This window comes from Dermacentor silvarum, chromosome 1 (genome assembly GCF_013339745.2).
Source record: "Dermacentor silvarum isolate Dsil-2018 chromosome 1, BIME_Dsil_1.4, whole genome shotgun sequence".
NCBI classification, from domain to species: domain Eukaryota; kingdom Metazoa; phylum Arthropoda; class Arachnida; order Ixodida; family Ixodidae; genus Dermacentor; species Dermacentor silvarum.
The window spans coordinates 59,480,322-59,493,156 of NC_051154.1; the positions used below are offsets into that span (position 1 = coordinate 59,480,322).

At 45.5% G+C, this 12,835-nt stretch overlaps 1 protein-coding gene across 1 annotated transcript in view; it reads right to left on the reverse strand.

The window, feature by feature from the left end:
* LOC119464051 (obscurin-like) overlaps window positions 1-12,835 on the reverse strand; it is a 201,139-nt gene that overhangs the window by 76,712 nt on the left and 111,592 nt on the right. Inside the window, 7 exon segments of the mRNA XM_037724875.2 lie at window positions 7-179; window positions 523-628; window positions 8,076-8,248; window positions 8,947-9,052; window positions 9,584-9,762; window positions 10,817-10,922; window positions 11,044-11,222. Coding sequence (XP_037580803.1) covers window positions 7-179; window positions 523-628; window positions 8,076-8,248; window positions 8,947-9,052; window positions 9,584-9,762; window positions 10,817-10,922; window positions 11,044-11,222 — 1,022 coding nt within the window.

Below are 12,835 nucleotides of genomic sequence, written 5' to 3' on the forward strand. Positions count from 1 at the left end.
TCTTACTTTGAACCGTCAACTTTCCACGTGAGGACGCAGAGCCGTACTTGTTCGTAGCAACACATTCGTAGTTCCCGGCCAGCCGCAGTGTTAGTTCGTCGAACTCCACCTTGTAAGATTTTCCTTGAGGAATCTCCTTAATTGTGGCCTCCACGGTGATTTCTTCGTCGTCTTTTTTCCTAGAAACAGAAATGATGAGGCATGTGGCCACAATCTGGTAACTAACGCGGATGTTACGGACAGAGCTACAACCAACTTTCAAGGAGGATGTTCAGGTGGACCATTTATTCGTTTTCATCATTAGACATGCTTGTTTGTTCTATTATAAAGATACGGCACTGTGCCGGCGATTGTGATTGTAGTGTCATTCCGTGTTTTTTTTTTCTTTGTGGCGCCTTTTCAAAGACATGAATGTCACTGTTTCTTGACATAACGAACCGTGAGCGGAAGAGGAACAAAACGTTGGGTGTTGCGTATGCTTGCGATGTTTTACACAGCATTCATAGAAAATGAGAAGCCTACCAGACAACTGTTGGAGTAGGAGATCCTGCAATCTTCACTGTGAAGAAGGCGGCGTCACCGACCTCTCCTTCTATGTCCTTTAAGCCTTCGATTATTTCTGGCTTGCCTGAAAAAAAGCATTAGTTAATAAATATTTAATAGTGGTAGACTGAAGATAGACCACAGTATTGTCGGTTATTCGTGTACCTAATGCGCAAGGTACAGTTTGCTGTGTAGGCCTAAGTTTCTAACACACAGGTACAGCAATAAGTTTTGCCTGTCACAAATAAGATGGCTTTTCTAAGCAAAAATACACGTAAGACAAAAGATGTACAAAGGAAAATGCACATATTAAGAGCTCTGTTTATGTGACAAAAGGACGGTTCGCGTGAGAGAAGTTCGTGATCTATACAAAAAAAAGAAGAAAAAATAAAAAAAAATTGATTTTTAATAAAACATGCTCCAAAAGAAGTTCTGACTATGCCTTTTGACTGCGCTACTCTTTTGTTGGAAGTTGAGGACGCTTTATGTATTCGCGGATTTCCGCATAGAGCATTTGCCCATATTAAGTATACCCGCACTTTGAGTTGTCGATTAATGTGGCCTGGCTTCGCGATCGGCTAGCCTCCTGGTTAGCCCAGGTGGTAGAGCGACCGCCCCGGAAAGGCATTGGTTTCGGGTTCGACACCCGGACCAGGACGCGTTTTTTTTCAACTGCGAATATTTCTGAGAAACCCGTATGAGATTGCTTTGTAGCTTAGTGCTTTTTTCAGGTGGATGATTACCAGTAGCGCACCCAGGATTTCTGCCAGGGGGGGGGGGGGGGTGACTTTTTGTGGTGGTAGGGGGGGAAGCAAGCACTTCGCATATTATGCAATTTCCTTGCCTTAGCCAGATGAATCCAACAGCCAGAGGAATCCAACATTATATTATTATAATAATAATAATAATAATAATCATCATCATCATCATCATCATCATCATCAGCCTATATTTTATGTCCACTGCAGGACGAAGGCCTCTCCCTGCGATCTCCAATTACCCCTGTCTTGCGCTAGCGTATTCCAACTTGCGCCTGCGAATTTCCTAACCTCATCATCCCACCTGACTTTCTGCCGTCCTCGACTGCGCTTCCCTTCTCTTGGTATCCATTCTGTAACCCTAATGGTCCACCGGTTATCCATCCTACGCATTACATGGCCTGCCCAGCTCCATTTCTTCCGCTTAATGTCAACTAGAATATCGTCTACCCCCGTTTGTTCTCTGATCCACACCGCTCTCTTCCTGTCTCTTAACGTTACTCCTAAGATTTTTCGTTCCATTGCTCTTTGTGCGGTCCTTAACTTGTTCTCGAGCTTCTTTGTTAACCTCCAAGTTTCTGCCCCGTATGTTAGCACCGGTAGAATGCAATGATTGTACACTTTTCTTTTCAACGACAGTGGTAAGCTCCCAGTCAAGATTTGGCAATGCCTGCCGTATGCACTCCAACCCAATTTTATTCTTCTGTAAATTTCTTTTTCATGATCAGGGTCCCCTGTGAGTAATACCTAGATAAACATATTCCTTTACAGATTCTAGAGGCTGACGGGCGATCCTGAATTCTTGTTCCCTTGCCAGGCTATTGAACATTATCTTTGTCTTCTGCATATTCATCTTCAACCCAATTCTTGCACTTTCTCGATGAAGGTCCTCAATCATTTGTTGTAATTCCTCTCCATTGTTGCTCAATAGGACAATGTCATCTGCAAACCGAAGGTTGCTGAGATATTCGCCATCGATCCTCACTCCTAATCCTTCCCAGTCTAAGAGCTTGAATACTTCTTCTAAGCATGCAGTGAATAGCATTGGAGAGATTGTGTTTCCTTGCCTGACCCCTTTCTTGATAGGTATCTTTCTACTTTTCTTGTGGAGAACCAAGGTAGCTGTGGAATCCTTGTAGATATTTGCCAAGATATTCACGTATGCCTCCTCCACTCCTTGATTACGCAATGCCTCTATGACTGCTGATATCTCTACTGAATCGAATGCCTTTTCATAATCTATGAAAGCCATATAGAGAGGTTGATTGTACTCCGCAGATTTCTCGATTACCTGATTGATGGCATGGATATGGTCCATCGTAGAATACGTTCTTTGTGCAAACTGTAGTGGTGGTCATCCAGCTAGTTATAGCAAGTGTCCTACGCGGGCAGCGGCAATAAAGCGAAAGAAAACGTTTATCTTGGGGCCAACAGCAAAGGATGAGAAGAATAAGACGAAGAAAAAGACGGAGAGTCGCAGAGAGTCAGATGACATCAAATGGAGTGAAACTGATTTCCCAAGCCTGAAGCCTCCTTCAGGAACCCAGAACGCAGTGGTGCCATTGCGCAGCGGACCGGCTAAAGCAGTCAAATCAGTGAACAGAGACCCCATAGAAGAGAAGACTGCTGAACAACCGGAACAGCGAAGCTATGTGTCTACACTGCAGCGACCCCAATCGCGTTGCGTTGAAAAAACGCCACAGGAGGACTGCCAACAGGTGCTACGTGCTCTCTTCAAGGCCCTGCGATCACACATAGAGAAGATGCCAGCGAGCTCGATGAAGGACATGCTCGAAGTAGTCCTGGCTCTCGAGTCAGTGATTCTAAGCTCTGCCTCTTCTTAAAGCACCAAACAATATGGATGTGGTCAGGACACAATGTTCACCGTCTCGCCCAAAGGTGCCACTTATTATGCAATGGAACTGTGCTGGTCTTGCGTGCCATTTACCTGAACTGTCGCTTTTCTTACGCAACATGCCTGTGCCAATATTGGCCCTGTCCGAGGCTGGTCTTCCAAGTTCCAGAACAATTGCTGGTTACGTCGCACATGGAAACCAAAGTATTCCGACATTTCCGAATGGAAGCGCCACGCAATATGTGAGACGTGAAATACCGCATTACGTTCTCCCAGTTCAAGACCTTTGCAGCAGTGCTTTGGAGGTCACTGCTGTACAAGTGCAGCTGGGAAACCGAAGCCTCAGCGTGGCATCCGTGTATGTGAGCTCTCGCCAGAAGGTCTCGATGGGAGAGATCATAAGAGACCTCTGCAGCCGCTGCCCGGCTCCGAGGATTATATGTGGGGACTTTAACGCACACCATACTCTTTGGGGCGACAAGGTGACTGATGCACGTGGGAAGCAAATTGTGAGTGCCTTAGACACTGAGGGACTCTGCGTGGCGAATGACAAACAACCAACGTTTTTTCGACCACCGGTCTCTTACAGTGTCATTGACTTGACATTATACTCAGCAGACATCCTCGCATCGTCAACGACGAGTAAAGATAGAATGGGTAGTGACCATTTTCCTGTCTTCGTCAACATTGCTGGATATAGAACCAACGGCCGAAAATCCTGTCCTGTCACGCATTGGGATACATACAGGGACGGCCTAAGTGAATCATCTGGAGACCTGTTCGCGGACATGCTACGTAGCAAGAGATTAGCTACCGCTGAGCTGAAGCTACCCGACCACTTTCCTGCTCCGGATCTAAAGCTAAAAAATCTATGCGCTGCTCGTAGAAGAGCGGAACGGAGGCTGATGAGGACGAAGGGCGACCCACCAATGAAGACAGTATACAACAGAATTAACGCGGTGATTCGACGTTACACGAAGAAACTAAGAAGAGATCAATGGGCAGCATTTTGTGCAAGCCTATCGGTCTTCACGCCAGTTCCAAGGATATGGTGGGTCGTTAATAACCTTGCTGGAAACTTTCGACCAAACAAGCCATTTGAAGCCCTAGCATTGAAGTTAGGCAAGACGCTCGATTGTCTTGCGAATGCCTTTGCCCAAGTATACTCTTCTGGAAGGTCAGCCGGCACAACCAACCCGCCTCCGCCGCTATCGTCGTCTCCGATGGATGCTCCTTTTACACTGAGAGAGATGGAGCTAGCTATGAGCAGCCTCCGACGTCGCTGTGCAGTGGGACCTGACCGCATAAGTAATCAGATGCTGACGAACCTACCTATTGAGCAACGACGTGACTTGCTGGCATTTTTTAACAAAGTGTGGGCTAGAGGGGATATTCCACATTTATGGAAGGTAGCATGGGTGGTACCGGTTCTGAAGCCTGGAAAGAATCCTGCAGCTCTGGACTCATACCGACCGGTATCGCTGACCTCCTGTGCAGCGAAGCTAATGGAGAAGATGGTGTGCACAAGACTCACTTGGTCTGTCGAGCAGGGTCGGAAACTACCGCCGTGCATGACTGGGTTTCGCCAGCGTCTAAGTGCTCAAGACAATGTGCTAGACCTGCTAAGCCACATAGAACATTACAGTGCGGATGGCCTGTCGACACTTGCTGTTTTTATGGATATTTCCAAGGCTTACGACTACGTGTCTCCAACAGCCATCATCAGCCAGTTACAAGTTATAGGCTTCACGGGTCATCTCTTGCACTTCATACATACGTTTCTCAATGATCGCCGTATCAGAGTCCGTCTTGGTAGCACTTTGAGCGATGAAATAGGTATATTTCGCGGCGTGCCACAGGGAAGTGTTTTATCTCCCTTATTGTTTAACATCGCCATGGCTAGCCTCCCAAGAGTACTAAACCATCGAACACCAGTGAAGATATCTATATATGTCGATGATATCTGCATATGGGTCTCCGGCTACCAGCATCGGCGCCTCGCACGAATAGCCCAGGGAGCAGTAAATGCCATTCAAGGCCACTTGGCAACGCTTGGACTAGCACTATCAGCAGAGAAATCATCATTCATACTATTTTCTGGAGTTAAAAGAAAATCTACACGCTTGAAGCTGAATATGGACGGATACCACATTCGACAAGTCACCAACGTCCGATTTCTTGGCGTTACCTTGGACCACAGGCTAATCTGGCGCCGCGCTGTTGACCACGTTGTGGCGTCATCGTCACAGAGGCTACATTTGCTCAAGCGAGTCGCTGGCATACGCTGGGGCAACCACCCGACATCGATGCTACGGCTACATACTGCGTTGGTTACCAGTCGGATCCTGTACCAGCTACCCCTGATGTCACCCTCAGATAGCCAATACGAGCGCTTAGAAGCCATCCACAGAAAAGGTATTCGACTTTGCCTTGGAGTCCCTCAGCCAGCGTCGAACAAGAAAGTGCTCTACGAAGCTGAGTCACGCCCTCTGCGACTTCAGGCTTCCCAGAGTCTCATGATCCAGTTACTACGATTGAGTGAGTCTACGCCCGGGAAAGCCCTGTTAAGACGTATAAGTAACAGGCCACGGTCACATTTTTATGCAGCACTGAACACACTTCGTGTCTTAGGATTGCGCTGCTCGAGACAGAGGGAAAAGATAGAACCGCCCTGGACATTCGAGGACATCACATGCGACTTAAGTATACCACGATTGCAGTCAAAGAGCTGCATTCCATCTGCAGAAGCCAAGTCATTAGTCCTACAACATTTGCACACAACTTACCCGAACCACCTACAAGTATACACAGATGGCTCTGTCAAAGTAGACGAAGACCGCTGTGCAGCTGCATTCTGTATTCCCTCTCTGAGATATACATGGTCTGGCCGTCTAGACTGTATGGCCTCGTCGACAGTTGTAGAAGGCGTAGCAATAGCTTCTGCGCTGCGCAAACTAAAGTCTCTGCCTTCGCAGAAGGTGGTTGTCCTTACGGACTCAAAGGCCGCGTTACAACAACTATACCGCGGTCTGCCATCCACCAAGTTCCCACGCAAATCACTAGCCCTTGTGAAAGAACTCAAGAACAAAGGCTTCACGGTAAAGTTTCAGTGGATTCCCTCCCACATTGGTATTACTGGCAACGAAAAAGCTGATGCGCTTGCCTACGCAGCGCTCTACCATCCTCCCAAAATCAAGGCTCCAAAGAGTAATCAAGTGAAAAAATCGGACATTCGAAATCACTTTGGGTCGCTTTGGGTTCCACCACATATGCCCTGCGTAACCAAGAGATTTCATCGAGAGGAAGCATCACTTTTATATCGAATCAGGACAGGATCTGCTTGTACACCGGCCTGGTTATTTAAGACGGGACGAATCAGTTCTCCGAACTGTACGGCATGTGATGAGACAGGATATATTGAACACTTTCTGTGGTCATGCCAGCAATTCCAAGTTGAAAGGGACGCTCTCCTGGAGAATCTACAAAAAGAGGACCTTCCGCATGCGTGCCTGCAACACCTTGTATTTCCCGAGGGATCAGTTATAGCCCGCACAGAAACTTCACGTCTCCTTATGGAATTCTTGAAAGAGACTGGTTTGATGGACATATGGTGAAACCATTCAGCGATATTGTAAGAGACGCTCAGGCGGAGCAATTGCCGGCCTTGATCGCCAGGCTAAACCCGCCTGTTGCTACAATCCACCACCACCACCACCACCACCACCACCACCACCACCCCTTCCTGAAGCCAGCTTGTTCTCTTGGTTGACTGAAGTCAAGTGTTGTCCTGATTCTATTGGAAATTATCTTGGTGAATATTTTATACAATACTGAAAGCAAGCTAATGGGTCTGTAATTCTTCAATTCTTTAACGTCTCCCTTCTTATGGATAAGTATAATGTTGGCGTTCTTCCAGCTCTCTGGTACACTTGAAGTTGTGAGGCATTGCGTATAAAGGGCCGCAAGCTTTTCAAGCATGATATCCCCTCCATCTTTGATTAAATCTACTGTTATTCCATCTTCTCCAGGCGCTTTTTCCCTGGTCATATCTTTCAAGGCCCTTCTAACTTCATCGCTAGTTATAGAAGGAGCTTCTGTATCCGGTTCATCACTATTTCGAATGGAAGAAGCTTGGCTGTTTTGGCTACTGTACAGGTCAGTATAGAATTCTTCTGCTGCTTTTACTATGTCATCGAAATTGCTGATGATATTACCATGCTTATCTTTCAGTGTATATTATTATAATAATATAATGACACAAAGAATGATGACGTTCATTTCTTCAGCGTTCTACTCAAATTTAGGAGTGAATGAATAAATACAAGACAGTGATAGAGTGTTTTTGTTAATCAGGAAAATTCGACCTCAAGCCACCTCCTGAATTGTAATGAGAATCTGAACAGAGTACTGAAGGTACACGTTGGACTGGTGGGGCTGGATGCGCGGGGGGGAGGTTTATTTGGCATCAGGGGGGTTACAACACTCACTCACCCCCCCGTCGGTGCGCCAGTGATGATTACTGTTCCGGTCTATGAAACTTCGTCTGCTTCGCAGATTTCCGCGAAACTGATGCGCAATAGCACAATTTTCTATTTGTTTTTCTTCACGAAAACCTGGCGAAGCTCTCCTCGTGCATCTATTGTGTTACATAAGCAAGGAAAATAACTGCGTATGACTGATCAAGTATTGGTGGCGTTTTGCGTGCTGCAGTAGCCACTATTGATCCCAACTTACGAAGGTAAGCCACAGAAACTTGGGGTCGTAAAATTACAGAAGTTGACATACGTCGCGATGCAAGTGTGGAAGCTTTACTTTCTACTTCCTGAGAGCATGCAAATGCGTAGCTTGAACTTGGCCACACTATTGGTTTATGCAGTTAAGTGCATTCAAAGCCTAACATGAACCTGTTGTTCGCTTACTGTGAATAGTGAGGCTCGCAGAGCAGGATTCTTTGCCGCATGTGTTCTCGGCTTCACATGTGTACTCTCCGGCGAGCTCCTTGTTCGGCTTCTTCACCTTGAGCGTGTACGTGTCTCCGTCAGATGTGATCTCGTAGACGTCATTTTCCTTGATCTCACGTTTTCCATGCAGCCTACAGAAGTGTGAAAACCTTGAATTAACACTCGGTGCAACTTTCGCCGCTGTTCACGGACTTTAAGTAAGAAGACCAAAGGAGTCAATGCTTGGTTCGCTAGCTAACTCTTTCTGCGTTATGTTTTATGCACACCTTGTTCGTTTAGTTTGCACAAAATTAACGCGACGCGGCCAGTAGTCATTATTTAGTCTTCGCGTAGTTGTCACCAATGCAGAAACTATTAGCAAACTTATCCAAAGCGGAAAGAATGAAATACTCGGTGGTGGTACGGAAAAGACTTCGTCAGCTGAAAAAGCTTCGCTAGGATTAGCAAAACTTGCTGATTTAACAAACAATTGGGTACAGACAGAAGTAGGAAATAAATGATCAGTACAAAAACAATAAAAACCCCAATGAGACTAAAATAGTGCATTAAGAATTACCAGAATAAGCACCATTACTACAAGTAGTAGAGAACAATTTGCAAGTTTATGTATTCACAATATGACGGAAGGAAGGTTCGAACCACGTGCAGTCAACGTTAAAAAATAGCATGTGTCACAATTTTAGCAAAGATTTTCTTCTTTTACCGGTAGCTTCATTACCGTTATAGACATTATCACATAGCACGCCGTCTATTATTGCGCATCAGAAGGAGTACTTTGCTTCCGCATGTTTTCCAATCAATGTAGAAGGCTTTCTAAAGAAAGACTGACCATTTTACGTTCGGCTTGGGTTGGCCAACGACTTTCACTGTGAACTCTGCCACCTCTTCTTCTGAAATTTCTTGATCTTGTAGTTTCTTCTTGAATTCTGGCTTCTCTGCAATGACAGATACGCAGAAGCGTCAGCTGGGATTTTAAAATATACATAACCCATTATACAAACACCATTATTATTATTTGGGCACTTATAACCTAAGTGCCTAATGAAATGTGGGCTAAGAAAGAAGGTACATTAAAGGCTAGAAAACGGGAAGCCTTAACTATAAAGGAAGGGGAAGCGTTATATTGGATGACGGCACTTACAGTACGAAATCTCCATGTTGGCAAAAAATAGCGATTCGGTTTCCTTTTTACGTGCACTGATACAACACTTTGGACCTTGCTTTAAAGGGGGAACGAGAAACGCGGTATAAAAATGTAAAGTGAAGGGGAATGGCGTCAACGCGTTTTGTTGGTTCCCATTCCTTTTACGCTACCAATGACATGAAGTGACTCACAAGCGTGTAGAACAGTCGTGTTGATTGAGATGTTAGAGTAAACGGGAGATTGAGACGTGTTTAATGAGCGACGCTAGCAACTTTGGTTGAAATTGCACACCGAACGCCGTTGGTAGAAGCGCTATACATACTTTGTGTACTGAGGCGTCCTGTGCTCGAATCTTCACCGAGTTCATTTTTGATCTTGAATGTGTATTTTCCGGCATCTTCGGTCGTGACAGATTTAATGACCAATGTGAACGTGGCGTCCGCTTCTTCTTTTGCATACACGTTCTTGTTATCGATGGTGACTTCGCAGTCGTCCTTCAACCTAGTTAATAAATTATTATGCACATCAGTACGGCGAGAAGAAGCAAGCTAGAAATACGTACTCTGCTTCAAAGGTCGGCAGGGTACGCAAGGGCCGGCCGAAATGTATCTCTGCGCTACCTATGTATGCGATCGCCCGCTGTTGAGAACAGCGTTTGGCGCACGTGAATTTTGCCTCAGTCGTTACCTGTCGTTGCTCGTTACAGAAAAGATAACGCGCAGAGCACCACTGAAATTTGGGAAAAAGCGCCTTTCTCGAAGGCTGTCTGAGCGTGTGCTTGTGCACTTCTGAGCGTGTGCACTTCGCGGTGCTGGTTGGGTGCACGCAACACGCAACAAACACCAATTGTTCCGCTTTCTTACGTATGAACTAGTGTTTGTATAGATGGCATTGTTAATCAAACAATAAAGCCATGAATTAGAACTGCTTAAGGCAACGAAATTGTGAATAGTCGGTTTTCTTAGGCTTTCCTTCGGACCGTATGCACCAAGTCATTGTTAAGCAAACATTTCTGGCTGCTACAGGTCTCATCATGAAAGTTTTTACGTCCTTACCTTAACTTTTTTTACCTATTTGCTTGTCAGACAACCCTTGCAGTGCTCTATCTATTCACAATACGCAAATTCCCAATGAATTTGCGCTAGCATACGCGTTACTTTTATTTAGAGAAAAACATCCCAGACCGAATACTATAGGCGGAGCGTCATTTATAACAACGTGTTAACAAAACAAATATGTAGAATGGACGTTGCGTATACACATTTTCAATGTATAAAAATGGTGTTTGTTATTAACCACTGCACAAACACGCCCAAAAGCTCATATCTGGTCACTGCAGAGCCGGTTTCAGTAATATGAGCTGTGATGACGACTCAAAATAGAATAGATTATATTGCTTTTGACTTTAAATAAACACATTCCAGCTAGAACGTCACTTTGTGCTACTCACTACTCGATCCAGGATGACAGTTTTTACACAATGTCCCACAATACAGTACTCGTGAAGAAACGTAATGCACAATCGGCGATTGCGTCTCGAATGGGCTATGCTTACCATTTTACCTTGGAGTCCTTCGCGTTTACTACCTTGACGCTAAATGTAGCCGATTGTCCAACCTCGACGTCGATATCATCTAATCCTTTCACAATCTTTGGTTTCGCTGCAAAGAAAGAAGTCAATCGTTATGTCTAATATTCGCGTGGCTTGCGCAAGTCAGACGGATCATGTGTGAGAAACAATTAGAGACAGGAATTTGGGTCAGCATGTTAATGTTGGCTCACATTTAACAGTGAAATTTCCAGAGCACTTGACCTTGCCCTTTACATTTTCGGCCTCGCAAACCATTTCGCCAGTCATGTCAGCTTTGGCTTCCTTGATCACCAGGGTGTACTTGCCACTTTCCTCGACAGATTGAAACTTGAAGGAGTCGTCTTCGACTATAATAGAGTCATTGAGAGACCTAGAAGAATAAATGACATATTTTAGTAATTACCGACATTGTTACAGAAGGAGCACAGATTTGCGTGTGACCATGGTGACAATCAACGTCTAATAGCGAATATTGTGAAGCAATGGTCGTATATACTTAGTGACTACGGCTAGTACTGGCGCTGGAGAAACAGTCCATGGCAGTAATGTAAGAAACAGTCCATGGCAATAATACAAGTCACGATGAAGTTCGTTAGGTGTTTGTGCACATCCGGTGTCAGCCGCTAGCAAGAATTGCCCAGAGCGACTACGCGACGCAGTAAAATATGAACCTTTTGCTGTGATCTTGTCAATTGTGGGCGCTACAAACGGCCTGCACTGACAAAATTCGTATTCAGCCGCCGGAAACACGTGGCTCATTGCATCCTTCCAAGAAGCCACCGATGCTTGTGGAGCGTAACATATTCGTTCTAGACCCAAAATTTATTGCTTCATCTTTGTTGTTGCTGGAGAAGAAAGTTGCGTTTTTAATGCAAGATAATCTGCGACGTTGTTATGTCGGTACGGCCCGTAATCAGAGTTTCTGTCGTAGTACAAAGCTATTTCAGACGGATCGCAGGACGTAGTTGCTGCTTCTTCTGGAAGTACAGCTCGACGAGGTACACCATTTATAAATTTACCATACCCTTCTTGCCCCCTTCAAATCCCGAATTACAGTATCGCCTATACTAGAGCGGTTATGAAATGGTGTATTCTTGGGGTAATAGCAACGACTTTAAACCCTGCACAATGTGGCGGTGTTCTGCCACTGAGCACAAAAACTGTGTTTTGATCCCGGCTGCTGCGGCGTCAGTCAGGTTAGTGTAGACATAGGCCCATTGCATACTGAGGAATCGAGGAAATAGAGTGGAGCTTGTCCGCTTTAACAAAATGTGGCAAACCGTGAGCTTTAGCATCAAAAATTCAGAGCCATTTCACTATGTGAAGATGGAAGACCAGCGAAGCTGTTGGTTTTGTTTAATTATATTTAATTTTTTAATTTGGTGATTAGATTCAATGATTGAAAAGACAAAACACATAAATTCGTTGCATCGCCGCGCGCCGTACGCTGTTGTGCGAGTGAAAGCGAATTCAGGCGACTAGATTCACACCACCTTGAACCATCGGTCGCAGCACGTTGGGCCGCTGCGCGTTCGACTTGTCGTCGCTTTCGCATCCATTCGCGCTGTTGAGCGCGCCGGCGCTCCTTGAAGGCGCGCTCTTCCTCTTTAGAGCGAGAGACACGGGTCTTACCCATACCGAGTCCAAGGGGCAACTGTTGACGTCGCTATGGAAATGGCTATGTCAAGAGAGAATGAGACACAGCTATTGATTGGTTGACTATTACGTTTTATCACTGAAGTTTCGGCACGCATCATCATAGAATAGCGTTTGGGCAACAGTGTTCATCGCTCCGGCGCACTGTTTTTGTCTCTTTGGGCCCCACGTGTGACAGGGGCAGTTCAAGGGCGCTTTACAGGTCCCCGAACCCACAGGGGTATGTGACACTGAGCTTGGACCCTTTCTGCACTATCACCAGGATCGGCCAACATGTCAGGGGTATGTGCCATTGAGATTGGACCATTTCCGCACTATCGTCAGGAT